The sequence below is a fragment of the Cherax quadricarinatus genome, chromosome 45 (genome assembly GCF_038502225.1).
Source record: "Cherax quadricarinatus isolate ZL_2023a chromosome 45, ASM3850222v1, whole genome shotgun sequence".
In the NCBI taxonomy this organism is placed as follows: Eukaryota; Metazoa; Arthropoda; class Malacostraca; order Decapoda; family Parastacidae; genus Cherax; species Cherax quadricarinatus.
This window is the reverse complement of record NC_091336.1, coordinates 10,734,487-10,752,825: the sequence shown is the minus strand read 5'-3', so window position 1 is coordinate 10,752,825 and position 18,339 is coordinate 10,734,487. Positions and strand designations below refer to the sequence as shown.

General features: G+C 43.5%; 1 protein-coding gene across 2 annotated transcripts in view; it reads right to left on the bottom strand.

Moving 5' to 3' along the window:
- Positions 1-18,339, bottom strand: part of Stt3B (catalytic subunit 3B of the oligosaccharyltransferase complex) — a 103,898-nt gene that overhangs the window by 38,942 nt on the left and 46,617 nt on the right. Inside the window, exon 14 of one of the 2 annotated variants that reach the window (XM_053785195.2) lies at positions 6,000-6,020. The exons of the other annotated variant lie outside the window; for it this stretch is intronic. Within the exon in view, the coding sequence (XP_053641170.2) occupies positions 6,000-6,020 (21 nt within the window). The remainder of the gene's footprint in view (positions 1-5,999; positions 6,021-18,339) is intronic. 2 annotated transcript variants of the gene reach the window in all.

The following is an 18,339-nucleotide window of genomic DNA, read 5'->3' as shown; positions in this document are numbered from 1 at the left end:
TAGAATTCGTCTTCATTTCCACTTCCATCAGGACACTCAACGTGAAGCCATAGATCTACGGGACGGACCCTGAAAGGGTTAAACGGTCCAAATAGATCGACGTTCAAATCCGTAGTGCTCCAAAAGTAGATCTATTTTTTTTTACATATTTTCAAATGTAAAAAAAAAAAAACAAGATGTACATTTTTTTACATACTTTCAAATGTTGAAAAAACATATATATACGTTTGGACCATTTAAGGGTTAATATATTTACAGATGGGGTTGTAAAAGAAGTAAATGCTAGGGTGTTCAGGAGAGGGGTGGGATTAAATTATGGGGAATTAAATACAAAATGGGAAGTGTCACAGTTACTTTTTGCTGATGATACTGTGCTTATGGGAGATTCTAAAGAAAAATTGCAAAGGTTATTATTATTATTATAATCAAGGGGAAGCGCTAAACCCGGAGGATTATACAGCGCCAGGGGGGGGGATGTGGAAGGCATTCAGGCTTAATTCGGGGAACTGGAGCACAGATCCAATTCCCTAAATCAAGAGCCCCTCACCAACATCAAGGAACCTTCCTTGAGGGGTTGCAAAGGTTAGTGGATGAGTTTGGGAATGTGTGTAAAGATGGAAAGTTGAAAGTGAACATAGAAAAGAGTAAGGTGATGAGGGTATCAAATGATTTAGATAAAGAAAAATTGGATATCAAATTGGGGAGGAGGAGTATAGAAGTGAATGTTTTCAGATACTTGGGAGTTGACATGTCGGCGGATGGATTTATGAAGGATGAGGTTAATCATAGAATTGATGAGGGAAAAAAGGTGAGTGGTGCGTTGAGGTATATGTGGAGTCAAAAAACGTTATCTATGGAGGCAAAGAAGGGAATGTATGAAAGTATAGTAGTACCAGCACTCTTATATGGGTGTGAAGCTTGGGTGGTAAATGCAGCAGCGAGGAGACGGTTGGAGGCAGTGGAGATGTCCTGTTTAAGGGCAATGTGTGGTGTAAATATTATGCAGAAAATTCGGAGTGTGGAAATTAGGAGAAGGTGTGGAGTTAATAAAAGCATTAGTCAGAGGGCAGAAGAGGGGTTGTTGAGGTGGTTTGGTCATTTAGAGAGAATGGATCAAAGTAGAATGACATGGAAAGCATATAAATCTATAGGGGAAGGAAAGAGGGGTAGGGGTCGTCCTCGAAAGGGTTGGAAAGAGGGGGTAAAGGAGGTTTTGTGGGCGAGGGGCTTGGACTTCCAGCAAGCGTGCATGAGCGTGTTAGATAGGAGTGAATGGAGACGAATGATACTTGGGACCTGACGATCTGTTGGAGTGTGAGCAGGGTAATATTTAGTGAAGGGATTCAGGGAAACCGGTTATTTTCGTATAGTCGGACTTGAGTCCTGGAAATGGGAAGTACAATGCCTGCACTTTAAAGGAGGGGTTTGGGATATTGGCAGTTTGGAGGGATATGTTGTGTATCTTTATATGTATATGCTTCTAAACTGTTGTATTCTGAGCACCTCTGCAAAAGCAGTGATAATGTGTGAGTGTGGTGAAAGTGTTGAATGATGATGAAAGTATTTTCTTTCTTTTTTGGGTCACCCTGCCTCAGTGGGAGACGACCGACTTGTTGGAAGAAAAAAAAAAATATATGAGAGTGGATAGAGGAGCAATGTGGCAGATGTTGCAAGTATATGGAATAGGTGGTAAGTTATTAAATGCTGTAAAGAGTTTTTATGAGGATAGTGAGGCTCAGGTTAGGGTGTGTAGAAGAGAGGGAGACTGCTTCCCGGTAAAAGTAGGTCTTAGACAGGGATGTGTAATGTCACCATGGTTGTTTAATATATTTATAGATGGGGTTGTAAAGGAAGTAAATGCTAGGGTGTTCAGGAGAGGGGTGGGATTAAATTTTGGGGAATCAAATTCAAAATGGGAATTGACACGGTTACTTTTTGCTGATGATACTGTGCTTATGGGAGATTCTAAAGAAAAATTGCAAAGGTTAGTGGATGAGTTTGGGAATGTGTGTAAAGGTAGAAAGTTGAAAGTGAACATAGAAAAGAGTAAGGTGATGAGGGTGTCAAATGATTTAGATAAAGAAAAATTGGATATCAAATTGGGGAGGAGGAGTATGGAAGAAGTGAATGTTTTCAGATACTTGGGAGTTGACGTGTCGGCGGATGGATTTATGAAGGATGAGGTTAATCATAGAATTGATGAGGGAAAAAAGGTGAGTGGTGCGTTGAGGTATATGTGGAGTCAAAAAACGTTATCTATGGAGGCAAAGAAGGGAATGTATGAAAGTATAGTAGTACCAGCACTCTTATATGGGTGTGAAGCTTGGGTGGTAAATGCAGCAGCGAGGAGACGGTTGGAGGCAGTGGAGATGTCCTGTTTAAGGGCAATGTGTGGTGTAAATATTATGCAGAAAATTCGGAGTGTGGAAATTAGGAAAAGGTGTGGAGTTAATAAAAGTATTAGTCAGAGGGCAGAAGAGGGGTTGTTGAGGTGGTTTGGTCATTTAGAGAGAATGGATCAAAGTAGAATGACATGGAAAGCACATAAATCTATAGGGGAAGGAAGGCGGGGTAGGGGTCGTCCTCGAAAGGGTTGGAGAGAAGGGGTAAAGGAGGTTTTGTGGGCAAGGGGCTTGGACTTCCAGCAAGCGTGCGTGAGCATGTTAGATAGGAGTGAATGGAGACGAATGGTACTTGGGACCTGACGATCTGTTGGAGTGTGAGCAGGGTAATATTTAGTGAAGGGATTCAGGGAAACCGGTTATTTTCATATAGTCGGACTTGAGTCCTGGAAATGGGAAGTACAATGCCTGCACTTTAAAGGAGGGGTTTGGGATATTGGCAGTTTGGAGGGATATGTTGTGTATCTTTATATGTGTATGCTTCTAAACTGTTGTATTCTGAGCACCTCTGCAAAAACAGTGATAATGTGCGAGTGTGGTGAAAGTGTTGAATGATGATGAAAGTATTTTCTTTTTGGGGATTTTCTTTCTTTTTTGGGTCACCCTGCCTCGGTGGGAGACGGCCGACTTGTTGGAAAAAAAAAAAAAAATATATATATATATATATATATATATATATATATGTATATATATATATATATATATATATATATATATATATATATATATATATATATATATAATATAATATATACATATATACATATACACATACACACATACACATACACATATACACATACACGTATATATGTACATATGTACATATATACATATATACATATATATGCGCACGCGCGCTTAACCATTCGCAAACAGGTGAAATCGTTTATAAACTAGCATCGGCTAAGCGCCCATTCTTATCTTGGGTCTAGCTCAGTGGTAAAGTACTGTGGACTCCGATACAGAGTTAGCAGGTTCGAGCCCTGCTGTGGATGCAGAGACAATGTTTGTAAATAATTTTGCCTATCTGCGAATTGTTAAGCATTTCAAATCTCTTTCATTGTCCACTGCATGTGGCAGGATTCGATGAAGTAACTTTCAGAATGAGCTTGGTGCCCGGGGGTATGGGGTAACACTGCTTAGCTTCGGCTAAGTGCCCATACTTATCTTGGGTCTAGCTCAGTGGTAAAGTGCTGTGGACTCTGATACAGAGTTTGGAGGTTCGAGTCCTGCTGTGGACGTAGATTCAATGTTTGTGTATATACACACACACACACACACACACATAAGGGCTGATATATTAGAGAACATTAGGCCTCACAGTGTTTAGATTGAGAATCTCCTCTCTGTGTGTTTAAGTAAACAAAACTTCAATCACATCCTAGCAATGTTGCACTGGTTTATTTAGTTATAAACATGAGAAATGTTATTAATTTTAGCAACAATGTGTTACTAAAGCTAAATTTATCACTTGTCAAGCATTTTTCTAACCTTATAGATATGTTCTGAAGTGTGTATGCATGTGTTAAATTGAATATGCATGCAATTATCCGTTTCCTGTTACAGGAGTAGATATACCTAATGTACTATCTGCTTAAAAATTGCATACTTTATATAATTCAACTGACTGTACTGCAAACTACCTTTTCTTGCCAGTCCAGCCACAACAATTTTGAAATGGTTACATCCACAACACAAGTGTCAGGGGCCCCAAGACTGTTCAACTGCCTCCCAGCATAAATAAGGGGGATTACCAATAGACCCCTGGCTGGATTCAAGCAGTTACTGGACAAGCACCTAAAGTCGGTACCTGACCAGCCGGGCTGTAGTTTGTACGTTGGATTGCATGCAGCCAGCAGTAATAGCCTGGTTGATCAGGCCCTGATCCACCATGAGGCCTGGTCACAGACCGGGCCACGGGGACATTGACCCCCCGGAACTATCTCCAGGTAAACTGTCATATAATCTGTATCTCACTCAATTTAAGATTATAGCTTTTTTTTTTTTTTTTTTTTGCAAAAATTTCCTCAAAACTCTTTCCTATATTGCTTTCCATATTTTATCTTCTTTGCATAAAATTTATGCAGCATTATAAACAGGGTAACTGGTTAAACCTCCCCACAGATCATTAATTTTATAATTAAGAACATGACTGGGATCAATAATGATCGTAGAAGAATTCCATTAACAACATTACGATTGGCATATTATCACTAAACTCATTTTTATTACAAACATATGAATGTGCTGACAAAAGAACAGTAGATGAAGATTTATCACACTTAAGCGATGGCATACCAATTTCCAGAGACTATATACAGTTGAAAAGTACAGAAGTTACAAAAGCCATGTGATAAAGAGAGAGTGCTTTGAGTGTTTATGCTTGACACCCAAACACTAGTGTCAAGAGAACTAAAGGGTTACACGAGTGCAAGGCATTTCTTATCGTATTACAGTACTGTACCAAATTGTAATCATAGAGATCTATATTGCTAAGTAGTTTGTAAAATCTGTACTGAAAATGAGTACTAACAAATGACTTAAATACCATAACCAAGAATTCAATATTCTTTCTGCTAGCCTACAAAATGAGCTAGCCAACAACAGGTCTTATCAATAGAAAAAGAACAATTTCCAGGCATGCAGATAGGCAAGACAACTACCTAGTGTGGTCTGTCAGTTATGCATCCCTTTACCTATACTTTGTTATTTGGTAAGAAGAGGGGAAGGGAAAGCTCCAGCTCTTATCCCTGCCTCTTAACTTTTGACAATATTAATTGACTTGTCCATTTTTTAACCCCTTTTAAGGAATTCACCTTTATGTTAATGTTTTGCTCATTCCAGTTCAGTGTTATTTTTACCTTTGCTTTCATCTTTTTTGCAGCCTTAACCCTTAAATGGTCCAAGTGTATATACACGTTTTTTCAACATCTGAAAGTATGTAAAAAAATGTAATCTTCTTTTTTGTTTTACATTTGAAAACGTGTAAAAAAACTTTTATCTACATTTTATTTTTTGTTACATATGAAAATATGTTAAAAAAAAGTAGATCTACTTTTGTAGCTACGAATTTGAACGTCAATTTGTCTGGACCGTTTAAGGGTTAACTTATTACTCTTGACCCACAATAATAACATTCTTATAGCAACTTTTTGGTGATGTATTATTCCAAATTTCCATATTTAAACAATGGGACACCATTTTATTTTTTAAACCAATGGGATACCATGAGAATACATTTTATATCACTGAAGAAATCAATTTCATTTGAACATTATAAAATACTAAAATTGCGGAAGCTGCACAGTACGTATATACATTTAATAATCAATAAACTATTATACTTAGCAGAAGCACAACAAAATGAGTAAGGTATGAAACTCTAATTCTACATGGGCTTTATTTAATGAAGTAGCAAACTACCTGAAGCATTAATCTAGTTAAATATACATATCAAAACTAAATATCAACTTACAGAAAAAATAAAAAAATTTAAAAATAGTAAAATACAACCTAAATGTTATGATATAATGGACCACTACAAATTCTTCAACTTTAAATTTATTATGGTCTGAAACTTTATACTTTACTTACATCATGATCACTATACAGCTCCTGGCCATTGTGGGAATGAGAAAATTACCTATTAGGGCAATTAATAAAAATTATTCTCTACAAGCTAGGCATTGAACTGACCCCATAAATACATCTCTAAACTCGGCTAAACAAATTCAAAGGTTATGATAACTAATTATTCATTAATTCATTTAAGGCACAAATTCTCAATTGCTGTTATCAAAAGGCTAAATAAACAACTCAAACAAACTTCATGGATGAAAATCAAAAGTGAGTAAAGCCATTCAAATTTAAAAGCTAAACTGATAAAGAAAGCACACACCACATCAAAGGCGAGCACTTAAATATGTCTGCCACTCTCACACTTAACAAAATACTAATGAAATTTTCATTCTTTACTGAAGCTGAATTATGTTAACCAGGATTTGGTCATTAATTAAATTACATATTACAGCAGTAAAAAAAATGATGCAGGAGTGCAAATGACTTAGGTATAAAGCACTGTAAAAGAATCCTCAATTGTTGACAGAATACACACAGGGACTGAGATAAAGATGATTTTAGAAGAGAAATACATCAAAAAATGGCATTACATACACAAATTATGGTGTATAATATACCTAATTTGTGTAGGGCTTCCATTATTCAAAGCAGAATAAATATGAAATCTTTTAAACTTCTATCAACTACGTGCTGGGCTGACAATTTAATATCTCAAACTACTTGCTAAAAACATTCTTAACCCTCAAACTGTCCAAATGTAGATTACATTTTCACTGCCAGTGCACCAAATATTTTGGGGGAAAAAAAATTATAAAGGACAATTTTGTGTGTATAATAAGAATTTTTTTTTTTTTTAGGATCAGTACTTGCTGAGATACAAGACCGTGAAGTTGGTGCTGGATGCTCACCTGGCGGCATCATGGACTCCAGCCGCTTGCAGAAGTGTTGCAGATATACGTTTTCTCATTTTTATTTTAATTTTACATGTAATTGTTCTGATAATTACAATTTATAATAGGTCTTGTGATTTCAGAGCCAAACATTGGCACTGAAATCTTTGTTCTGAAACTAATATTAGATACTGAAATACTCAAATATAGTCACAAACACACCTACAGGTGACCATTTTCACCTGCCTTAGTCATTTACTATTGTCTAGAAATGAAGTATTTATAGGTTGCAGCAATGTTTTAGACATGGAGTATATAAAACTCCTTGAAGCATGGTGCAAGACGAGTGTCACTCCACTGCTGACGTGTGTGTGTGTCTGTGTGTGTGTCTGTGTGTGTGTGTGTGTGTGTGTCTGTGTGTGTGTGTGTGTGTGTGTGTGTCTGTCTGTGTGTGTGTCTGTGTGTGTGTGTGTGTGTGTGTGTGTGTGTGTGTGTGTGTGTGTGTGTGTGTGTGTGTGTGTGTGTGTGTGTGTGTGTGTGTGTGTGTGTGTGTCTGTGTGTGTGTGTCTGTGTGTGTGTGTCTGTGTGTGTGTGTCTGTGTGTGTGTGTCTGTGTGTGTGTGTCTGTGTGTGTGTCTGTGTGTGTGTGTCTGTGTGTGTGTGTCTGTGTGTGTGTGTGTGTCTGTGTGTGTGTGTGTGTCTGTCTGTGTGTGTGTGTGTCTGTGTGTGTGTGTGTGTGTCTGTGTGTGTGTGTGTGTGTGTGTGTGTGTGTGTGTGTGTGTGTGTGTGTGTGTGTGTGTGTCTGTGTGTGTGTGTGTGTGTCTGTGTGTGTCTGTGTGTGTGTGTTTGTGTGTGTGTCTGTGTGTGTGTGTCTGTGTGTGTGTGTCTGTGTGTGTGTGTCTGTGTGTGTGTGTCTGTGTGTGTGTGTCTGTGTGTGTGTGTCTGTGTGTGTGTGTCTGTGTGTGTGTGTCTGTGTGTGTGTGTGTCTGTGTGTGTGTGTCTGTGTGTGTGTGTGTGTGTGTGTGTGTGTGTGTGTGTGTGTGTGTGTGTGTGTGTGTCTGTGTGTGTGTGTGTGTCTGTGTGTGTGTGTGTGTCTGTGTGTGTGTGTGTCTGTGTGTGTGTGTCTGTGTGTGTGTGTGTCTGTGTGTGTGTGTCTGTGTGTGTGTGTGTGTCTGTGTGTGTGTGTCTGTGTGTGTGTGTGTGTGTGTGTGTGTGTGTGTGTGTGTGTGTCTGTGTGTGTGTGTGTGTGTGTGTGTGTGTGTGTGTGTGTGTGTGTGTGTGTGTGTGTGTGTGTGTGTGTCTGTCTGTCTGTCTGTGTCTGTCTGTGTGTGTGTCTGTGTGTCTGTCTGTGTCTGTGTGTGTGTCTGTCTGTGTACTCACCTAGTTGAGGTTGCAGGGGTCGAGTCCAAGCTCCTGGCCCCGCCTCTTCACTGGTCGCTACTAGGTCACACTCCCTGAACCATGAGCTTTATCATACCTCTACTTAAAGCTATGTATGGATCCTGCCTCCACTACATCGCTTCCCAAACTATTCCACTTCCTGACTACTCTGTGGCTGAAGAAATACTTCCTAACATCCCTCTGATTCATCTGTGTCTTCAGCTTCCAACTGTGTCCCCGTGTTGCTGTGTCCAGTCTCTGGAACATCCTGTCTTTGTCCACCTTGTCAATTCCTCTCAGTATTTTGTAAGTCGTTATCATGTCCCCCCTATCTCTCCTGTCCTCCAGTGTCGTCAGGTTGATTTCCCTTAACCTCTCCTCATAGGACATACCTCTTAACTCTGGGACTAGTCTTGTTGCAAACCTTTGCACTTTCTCTAGTTTCTTTACATGCTTGGCTAGGTGTGGGTTCCAAACTGGTGCCGCATACTCTAATATGGGCCTAACGTACACGGTGTACAGGGTCCTGAACGATTCCTTATTAAGATGTCGGAATGCTGTTCTGAGGTTTGCCAGGCGCCCATATGCTGCGGTAGTTATTTGGTTGATGTGTGCTTCAGGAGATGCGCCTGGTGTTATACTCACCCCAAGATCTTTTTCCTTGAGTGATGTTTGTAGTCTCTGGCCCCCTAGACTGTACTCCGTCTGCTGTCTTCTTTGCCCTTCCCCAATCCTCATGACTTTGCACTTGGTGGGATTGAACTCCAGGAGCCAGTTGCTGGACCAGGTCTGCAGCCTGTCCAGATCCCTTTGTAGTTCTGCCTGGTCTTCGATCAAATGAACTCTTCTCATCAACTTCACTTCATCTGCAAACAGGGACACCTTGGAGTTTATTCCTTCCGTCATGTCGTTCACAAATACCAGAAACAGCACTGGTCCTAGGACTGACCCCTGTGGGACCCCGCTGGTCACAGGTGCCCACTCTGACACCTCGCCACGTACCATTACTCGCTGCTGTCTTCCTGACAAGTATTCCCCGATCCATTGCAGTGCCTTCCCTGTTATCCCTGCTTGGGCCTCCATTTTTTGCACTAATCTCTTGTGTGGTACTGTGTCAAAAGCCTTCTTGCAGTCCAAGAAAATGCAATCCACCTACCCCTCTCTCTCGTCTTACTGCTGTCACCACGTCATATTATTATAATCAAAAAGAAGCGCTAAGCCACAAGGGCTATACAGCGCTGCAGGGCAGGGAAGGAAGCGAGGGTATTGGATGGCAGAAGGGAGGAGGGATGATCAGCAGGTTACAGAAAACAGCGGGGCAGGGGATAGTATGGGGGTAGAGGGTAGCAAGAGATTGAAGTAGAAAGGGCTGAAGGTATCAAAATTTGTGAAGTCAGTCAGTTGTTGTCAAAAAGTCAATGAGAGAGTCCGGATGAAAGGTGGGTCCATCAGCGAGAAGGGAAGGTAAAGAGAGAGTAGCGGAGCGAAGATGACGACAGAGGTAAATTCTGCGTGCTCGTTGATAAAGTGGGCAGTCCAACAGAATGTGGCTGACTGATAATGGAGCTTGGCAATTCTCACAGAGAGGAGCAGGACGCCTCTCCATGAGATATCCATGAGTAAGACGAGTATGGCCAATGCGAAGACGGGAGAGAGTAGTCTCCCAACCTCGACACTGGTGATAAGAAGACGGCCAGTAACCTATACTCGGTTTAATAGATTGAAGTTTGTTGCCGAGCATAGTAGACCAACGTTGTTGCCAACGGGTGTGAAGGTGGGAAGATATTGCAGCAAAATAGTCCGTAAATGGAATACCTCTATAAGAAACTGGTAGGTCATGTACTGCTGACCGCGCGGCAGTGTCTGCCGGTTCATTGCCCTGTACGTCAACATGACCAGGGACCCAACAAAAAACAATATCTTTATGCTTGGTAAAGATGCGGCGTAGCCACAGTTCGATACGGAGGACTAAGGGGTGAGGTGTATCAAATTTTTGTATAGCCTGTAAAGCACTAAGGGAGTCTGAGACAACCACAAATGATGACAGAGGCATAGATGCAATACGGATAAGTGCTGTAAGGATGGCATACAATTCAGCAGTAAAAATACTAGCCGAAGATAGTAAATGCCCTTGTACGACGCTGTCCGGAAACACTGCTGCGAATCCTACGCCGTCAGAAGACTTAGAGCCATCTGTGTACACGGCAATGGCATGAGAATGAGAGTGAAAGTGGTCAAGAAGAAGAGAGCGGGAAGCGACCGTAGACAGTTGGGCTTTCGAGCAAGGGAGGGAGAAAGAACAGACTCGAACAGCTGGAACTTCCCAGGGGGGTAGGGAAAAGTGAGATGCTACATGTACATAGAAAGGTGGTAGTTGAAGAGAAGACAAGAGCGAATGAAGGCGAAGAGAGAAGGGACGGAGTAAACAGGGGCGGCGAACAAATAAAGAATGTCTACTAATATCAGTGACCATTCTATAAATGGAAGGATTGCGGAGATCATGAGAGTGTACATAGTAGCGCAGGCAATGGGCATCACGGCGATCGGATAAGGATGGAACGTTCGCTTCTGTATAGAGTCTCTCGACAGGGGAAGAGCGAAAAGCACCAAGGCATAAACGTTATCCTTGGTGATGAATGGGGTTAAGGCTAGAGAGAGTAGCAGGAAATGCCGCTGAATAGATCTGGTCACCATAATCAAGTTTCGATAAAATAAGGGTGGAATGTAGGCGGAGGAGGGTTCAACGATCAGCTCCCCATGAAAGATGAGCAAGGGTTTTAAGAAGGTTCAGCCGGCTGTGACAAGTTGCCTTCAGAGAGGTAATGTGAGGTTTCCAGGATAACCTACAATCAAAGAGGAGGCCCAGAAACTTGACTATCACGTTCAGGGATACGGGAGCCATAGAGGTACAAAGGATGATCGGAGATGACAGAGCGTCTAGTGAAAGTAATTTGGTGGGTTTTAGTGCTGGAAAATTTAAACCCACGTGTGGTGGCCCAATTGGAAACATGGTCGACTGCATGTTGGAGAGAAACTGTAATGAGGTGACAGTCAGCTCCTGCACAGGCAATAGCGAAGTCATCAACATAGAGTGATGACCAAATATTTGATGGAAGACTAGAGGCCAAATCATTAATAGCAAGGAGAAAAAGTGTTGTGCTCAGAACACATTCCTGGAGGACACCTTCAGCTTGGATAAAGTCCAGGGAGAGCACATTATTAACCCGAACACGGAAATGCCTGTCAGTTAACAAGTTTTTAAGGAAGGATGGTAGATTGCCTCGAAGGCCTAAGGAGTGGGCTTGGGCTAAAATATTATACCTCCAAGTTGTGTCATATGCCTTCTCAAGGTCAAAAAATATGGCAATAACTGAGTGGTTATTCGCAAAGGCATTACGAACATACGTATCCAAGCGTAGTAAGGGGTCTATGGTAGAACGTCCCTTACGAAAGCCGTATTGACGAGTGGAGAGACTGTTGTGTGTCTCTAAATACCACACTAAACGTCTATTTACTAGGCATTCCATTACTTTGCAAACTGCACTGGTAAGAGCAATGGGACGATAGTGGGAGGTTTCATGTCCCGTAGTGCCTGGTTTGCGGAAAGGGAGAACAATGGCGGATTTCCACAGCTGTGGAAGAACTCCTTGTGACCAAATAAGATTGTAAAGGCGTAATAGGACTGCAAAGACTGACTGATGTAAATGTTGTAGCATACGAATATGAATGTCGTCGGGCCCAGCTGCCGATGATCGGCAAGCTGAGAGTGTTGCCTCCAGTTCTTGAAGTGTAAAAGGCACATTATACTGTTCTTCTCTGAGAGAAGAAAAGTCCAAGGGTGCTAACTCTCTGGCAGACTTTGAGGAAAGAAATGAGGGGCATAGATGGAGTCCCTGAGAAATACGGACCAGATGATTGCCAATTTCATTGGCAACATCTAGTGGGTTTGCTATATCAACACCGGCAACCCGCAGAACAGGAGCCGGGTCAGGAGAATATTTACCACTCAGTTTTCGTACTTTTTTCCATAGAGGAAGCAGAGGTGATGGTGGAGACAATCTCGCCAGCAAGTGCATTTAGCGTCACGGATGACACGGCGAGCGATCGCAAGCTTCTGTTTAAAATCAAGGAGTCTCTCTGTGGTTCTATTGTACCGGTACCTGCCCCATGCAGCGCGTTTCAAACGTACTGCACGAGCACAAGCAGGAGACCACCAAGGCACGCATTTCTGAGAATGCCTGCCCGAAGTTTGGGGTATAGAATGAGAAGCTGCGGTTAAAACGGAGGATGAGAAGAGGTGTAAAAGCTCATCGATGGAGGACAAAGAAGGAACCTCTCTAAAAACAGTTAGGTGTGAGTAAAGGTTCCAATTTGCCCGATCAAATTCCCAGCGTGGGATGCGAAGAGGTGGTGAATATGAAGGGGAAGTAAGAATGATTGGGAAATGATCGCTGTCATGTAAGTCCGGGAGAACAGACCAAGTGAAGTCTAATGCGGTGGAGGAAGAGCAGACAGAGATCGATGCAAGAGAGAGTATGAGTCCGAGGATCAAAATGGGTGTGCGTACCAGTATTTAAAACATGGAGGGGGTGGGTGGCAAGAAAAGCCTCTAACTGAATTCCACGGGAATCACAGTGAGACCCCCCCCCCAGAGGAAATGGTGGGCATTAAAATCACCAAGTAACAGAATCGGTGGCGGTAATGACGAAACAAGAAAGGCAATATCCGGAATAGATAATGCCCGAGAAGGAGAGAGATATAAAGAACAGAGTGTATACCACCCATGCAAGTGGATACGGGCTGCTGTGTAATGCAGCGAAGTATGAACAAATAGCTGATGGTACGGAATATCAGTGCGTAGAAGAAGGGCACTTTCATTAAAGGTCCCATCAGGAAAAGGATCTGAAGAATACAATAAATTATAGCCTGAGATGGGAGAGATAACAGCAGAGTGTAATTTTGGTTCCTGTAAGCAAACACCAACAGGGGCAAACTGGGAGAGTAACATCTGAAGCTCACTCCGATTACCCCTGAGGCCGCGTATATTCCACTGTAAATAGGCCATGATTGGCAATGATAAAGATACTTGACATCCGCAGGTAAAGGTTCCTACGGACTAGAGGGGTTAGAAAAGTCCACATGCGGAGGCAGTGGAAAACGTTCAAGCAGCGAAGGAACGGTGCGCTATGAAGAAAGGAGTTGCGCAGATGGAGGAGAGGAGAGAGAAGGAACAGAGGGTGGATCAGTATCCATTGATGGTTTGGTCTTTGCAATATATTCAGAGATTGCTTCAAGTGTTTCGGAATTCAGAGACGTCGTATGGGAGACTATTGGAAATGGTAGGGGGAGGATGAGTAAAGATTGGAACTGTATTGGACTGTACCAAGGTAGGGGGGGGCGAAAGGGTGGAGGGAACTGGAGAAGCGTGGAAGGGGACAGAAGAGGCAGAAACCTGGGAGGTGGCAGAAGAGGAAGAAACCTGAGGGGGAACAGGGGAGGAAGGTACAGTACGAGGAGGAGGGTGAACCTCTACACTTGTAACAGAGCCAGTGAGAGGGGGAGAACCAGGGACAGAGACAGGAAGGGTAAAATGAGGAGGTGGAAGATGGGTAGGAGGTGTTAACGGACCTTTTTTTGACTTTTGAGAAGTAGAGGGACGATTGGGAGGAGGCGTCATACGAGATCTCGTCGTTACTGAGGCTTGTGAGAGAGAACACGAAGAAGCGAGATCAGACTGAGGCGTTGAAGTAGGGACGTCTGAGCCGAGGACAGCAAAAGGATTAGATACAGGAGTGACTATGGGAGAGGTAACCACAGAGGTGGGTATAGAAGATGGGATACCAGAAGTGGGGGGACGTTTTGAAACACGGGAATAAGAAACACGTGGGAGTCTCCCTTGGAGGCGGAGATGAGAAACTGCCATGGCATAAGGGAGACCTTCTGTCTCTTTGAGGTAACGGATTTCCCGCTCGTTTAAATACACTTGACAACGGCGAGAGTATGAAGGGTGAGCCTCATGACAGTTAAGGCAAGAGGGAGATCGATTGCAAGACGTATGAGAATGGTCATCGGCACCACAGACTGGGCATTCAGCGATAGATCTGCAATATTTCGCTGGATGGCCAAATCGCCAGCAATTTCTACACTGTTGCGGTGTAGGGATCACCTTTCGGACTTGTAACCGATGTCCTGCTATATAAACTGAGGATGGGAGTTCTCGGCTGTCAAAAGTTAAACGAGCCACATTGCTAGGGTATCGTCTCCGCCCGCGGGCAGGAAGAACGCAAGTGTCTACCTTGAGGATTGGGAGATCTTGGAGTTCCAGCTGTTCAAGAATGTCAGTGCCACATGTCTGGAAATTTTGTTGAACTATGGTATGGGGCAGAATGACGGTACCACTACAAGAATTGAGGGAATGATGTTTTTCAAGAGTGAAAGGAACAGTATCGATATGGGAAAGACGAGAGAGCTCATGAGCCTGGGTAGCATTCTGTACGGTGATGATGCACGTACCGCTCTTAAGAGCATGAAAAGAAATATCTTTACCAACATGGCGTAGGAGTGCCTTGCCAATACTGTGGTCAGAAAGATAGGCAGTAGAGGAAGTCGGTCGTAAAGTGAATTTAGTCCATTGTTCAGTCTGAAACTGAGCATGGAAAGGTAGTGAAGGACGTGTCGATCATTTCTGAGAAGAACGAGAAGGTGGAGAAGTATCATCAGCAGGTAATTGTCGTTGGCGTTTAGGCGTGGGACCAGAGTTGGTCCGACGTGGAATGGGTCGGCAATTTGAAAATTGCCGCACCGTAGAGGGAGAGGCCGGAAGCATAGTCAGAGGAGAGCGAAGGTCCGATAAATCGAAGGAGTCAGTCGAGGCCTCAGTACCTGAAGCGGGTGAGGAAACAGCACCGGCAAGAGGTACAGAGGCATGAGGAGTGTCTGAAGAGTGGTCCAAAGACGAGGCGGGGTCAGAACAGGGTGCGGTATCAAGAAGGGGCCCGGGGGTAGGAGGTTCATGGACTAGGGCTGCCATGGTTAGGTTACTTCTTTCTTTTTGTTTTTAAGAAAAAAAAAGAAGAAAAGAAAATAAAAATAAAAAAATAATAAAAAAAAAAGGGGGACCGGGGAGGGATAGTTCCTAGGAGGAATGAAAGGGCCAGAAATCTCCCTCCGCGCCCAAGAGGACCTCAGCACCGCAAGTAGCGCAGATGCAGCATGGAACCCGTGCCATACCCTACCCATCATGCTAGTAAACTAACAATCCGGGATAGCAACCTCACATCTGCCGAGCTACCTCGGTGGACAAAAGAGAGGGCGGCCGTATATCCGCCACAAAGCATACCTCCTTCGGCCACCACCCCCGGAATCCGAAAGGTGGCTTCCAGAGATACACCCGTCGCCCGAAAGACACCCAAAACTACTCCGGGACACCGGAGAGGGATCGGGACATCCCCAGGAGATCCCGATTCCACGGCAAACTACGCCACCGCCAAGAACCTCAACGGAATGGGATGGACCCCGGTATCCTTTCCCCTACCTAGGAACTAGCGCGCCTGTGGGAGAAATCCCAAAGGCCGAAAAGAGGAAGGGCAAAAGGGAGGGGTGGGAAGGAGGAGGAGGAAAGGAAAAAGGGGAGGATGGGGAGGGGAGATTGGGGGGTAATTAGATTCGGTCTGAGGAAGAAGACCGACAGGTCTAATTCCTCAGACCAAGAGCCTCTTCACCACGCCAAGGAGCCCCCCTTGAAGAGGTCACCATGTCATAGAACTCCAGTAGGTTTGTGACACAGGATTTCCCATCTCTGAAACCATGTTGGCTGCTGGTGATGAGATCATTCCTTTCTAGATGTTCCACCATTCTTCTCCTGACAATATTTTCCATGATTTTGCATGCTATACATGTAAGTGACACTGGTCTGTAGTTTAGTGCTTCATGTCTGTCTCCTTTTTTAAAGATTGGGACCACATTTGCTGTCTTCCATGCCTCAGGCAATCTCCCCGTTTCAATAGATGTATTGAATATTGTTGTTAGGGGTACACATAGTGCCTCTGCTCCCTCTCTCAGGACGCATGGAGAGATGCTATCTGGCCCCATTGCCTTTAAGGTATCTAGCTCACTCAGAAGCCTCTTCACTTCTTCCTCGGTTGTGTGTACTGTGTCCAGCACATGGTGGTGTACCCCACCTCTCCGTCTTTCTGGAGCCCCTTCTGTCTCCTGTGAACACTTCTTTGAATCTCTTGAGTTCCTCACATACTTCACGGCCATTTCTTGTCTCTCCTCCTTCCTTCCTTAGCCTGATTACCTGGTCCTTAACGGTTTTTTCTTCCTGATGTGGCTGTATAACAGCTTCGGGTCAGATTTGGCTTTTGTTGCTATGTCGTTTTCATATTGACGTTGGGCCTCCCTTCTTATCTGTGCATATTCGTTTCTGGCTCTACGACTGCTCTCCTTATTCTCCTGGTTCCTTTGCCTTCTATATTTCTTCCATTCCCTAGCACACTTGGTTTTTGCCTCCTTGCATCTTTGGGTGAACCATGGGCTCATCCTGGCTTTTTCATTATTCCTGTTACCCTTGGGTACAAACCTCTCCTCAGCTTCCTTGCATATTGTTGTCACATATTCCATCTTGTTTACTGACTTCCCTGCCAGTTTTGTCCCACTGAACCCCATTTAGGAAGTTCTTCATTCCCAAGTAGTCCCCTTTCTTGTAGTTTGGCTTAATTCGTCCAGTCCTTCCTGCTTCCCCCTCCACTTGTAACAGTGTATTTGAAGCTTAAAACCACATGATCGTTGCCCCCAAGGGGTCTTTCATATGTGAGGTCCTCAATATCTGTACTACTCAAGGTGAATACTAGGTCCAGTCTCACTAGTTCATCCTCTCCTCTCTCTCTAGTAGTGTCCCTTATGTGTTGAAACATGAAGTTTTCCAGTACCACCTCCATGGTCTTAGCCCTTCGCATTTCTTGGCCCCCATGTGGCTCCAAGATCTCCCAAGCGATTTCCTTGTGGTTGAAGTCACCCATGATCAGAAGCCTTGCCCTGCTTGCATGAGCCCTTCTGGCCATTTCAGCCAGTGTGTCAACCATTGCTCTATTACTCATCATACTCATGCCCTGGCCTCCTCCTGTTCTGTAGTGGGTTATACATCAATGCAATTACCACCTTGGGACCTCCAGACTGAAGTGTTCCTACTATGTAATCTCTTGCTTCTCCTCTGTCTCCTCTCTCCAACTCATCAAAATCCCATCGGTTTTTGATCAGCAGTGCCACTCCTCCACCCCCTCTGTTCCCTCTGTCTTTCCTCAGGAACTGATATTCCATTGGAAAGATGACATCTGTTATCATATCTGTGAGCTTGGTTTCTGTGAGAGCTATGATGTCTGGTGATGCCTCTGACTCTTTCATGCCACTCCTCTTACCTATTTGTTATTCCGTAAGCATTGGTGTACCATACCTTCAGTTTCCTCTCCAACACTGTGTTTTGGGGGTCTGAGGGTGGGGGACCTGGCAGTGTACTGTGGGATTCTATAGCTGAGTGTTGTGTGGGAGATGCAAGTGTGGATTGTGGTTTGTGTTGGGATAGCATGATTGGTTGTGGGGTTCTAAGGATGGTTGTGTGTGCACTTGCTCTTGTTGCTTTACCCTTCTCTGGTTGTCCTCTGCTGATTCTGTCCTTCTCTCCTTCTAGCTACTTTCACTTTTGTGTCCTCTCCCTCAGCTGCTGTCATTCTGTTTGTGTTCGGTCTGTCTGTCTAGTAACACTCTCTTGTATTCTGCCGATTCCTTCAACCATGGTTTCTCTTAGAGAATTCTGTTCTGCACTGTTTCTGTTCTGAAAATCAGCTTGATCTGTTTTCTTCCCTTCAAGTACCCCCCTATTCTCTGAAAATTTACAATCTCGGATCTTCATCTATTTCTGTGATGATGTTCTCAATCTCCTTTCTTTTTGCCTGCCGTCTTTCAGTGTGTGCCCTTCCCTCACTCTCCTGAAGCCCATTTCAAAAAAAAAAAAAATTATTTTTTCTTATGAAAAAATAGAGTTTTTTTTTCTAAACATTATAGGATAAACAAAAAAAATTTACCATCAAT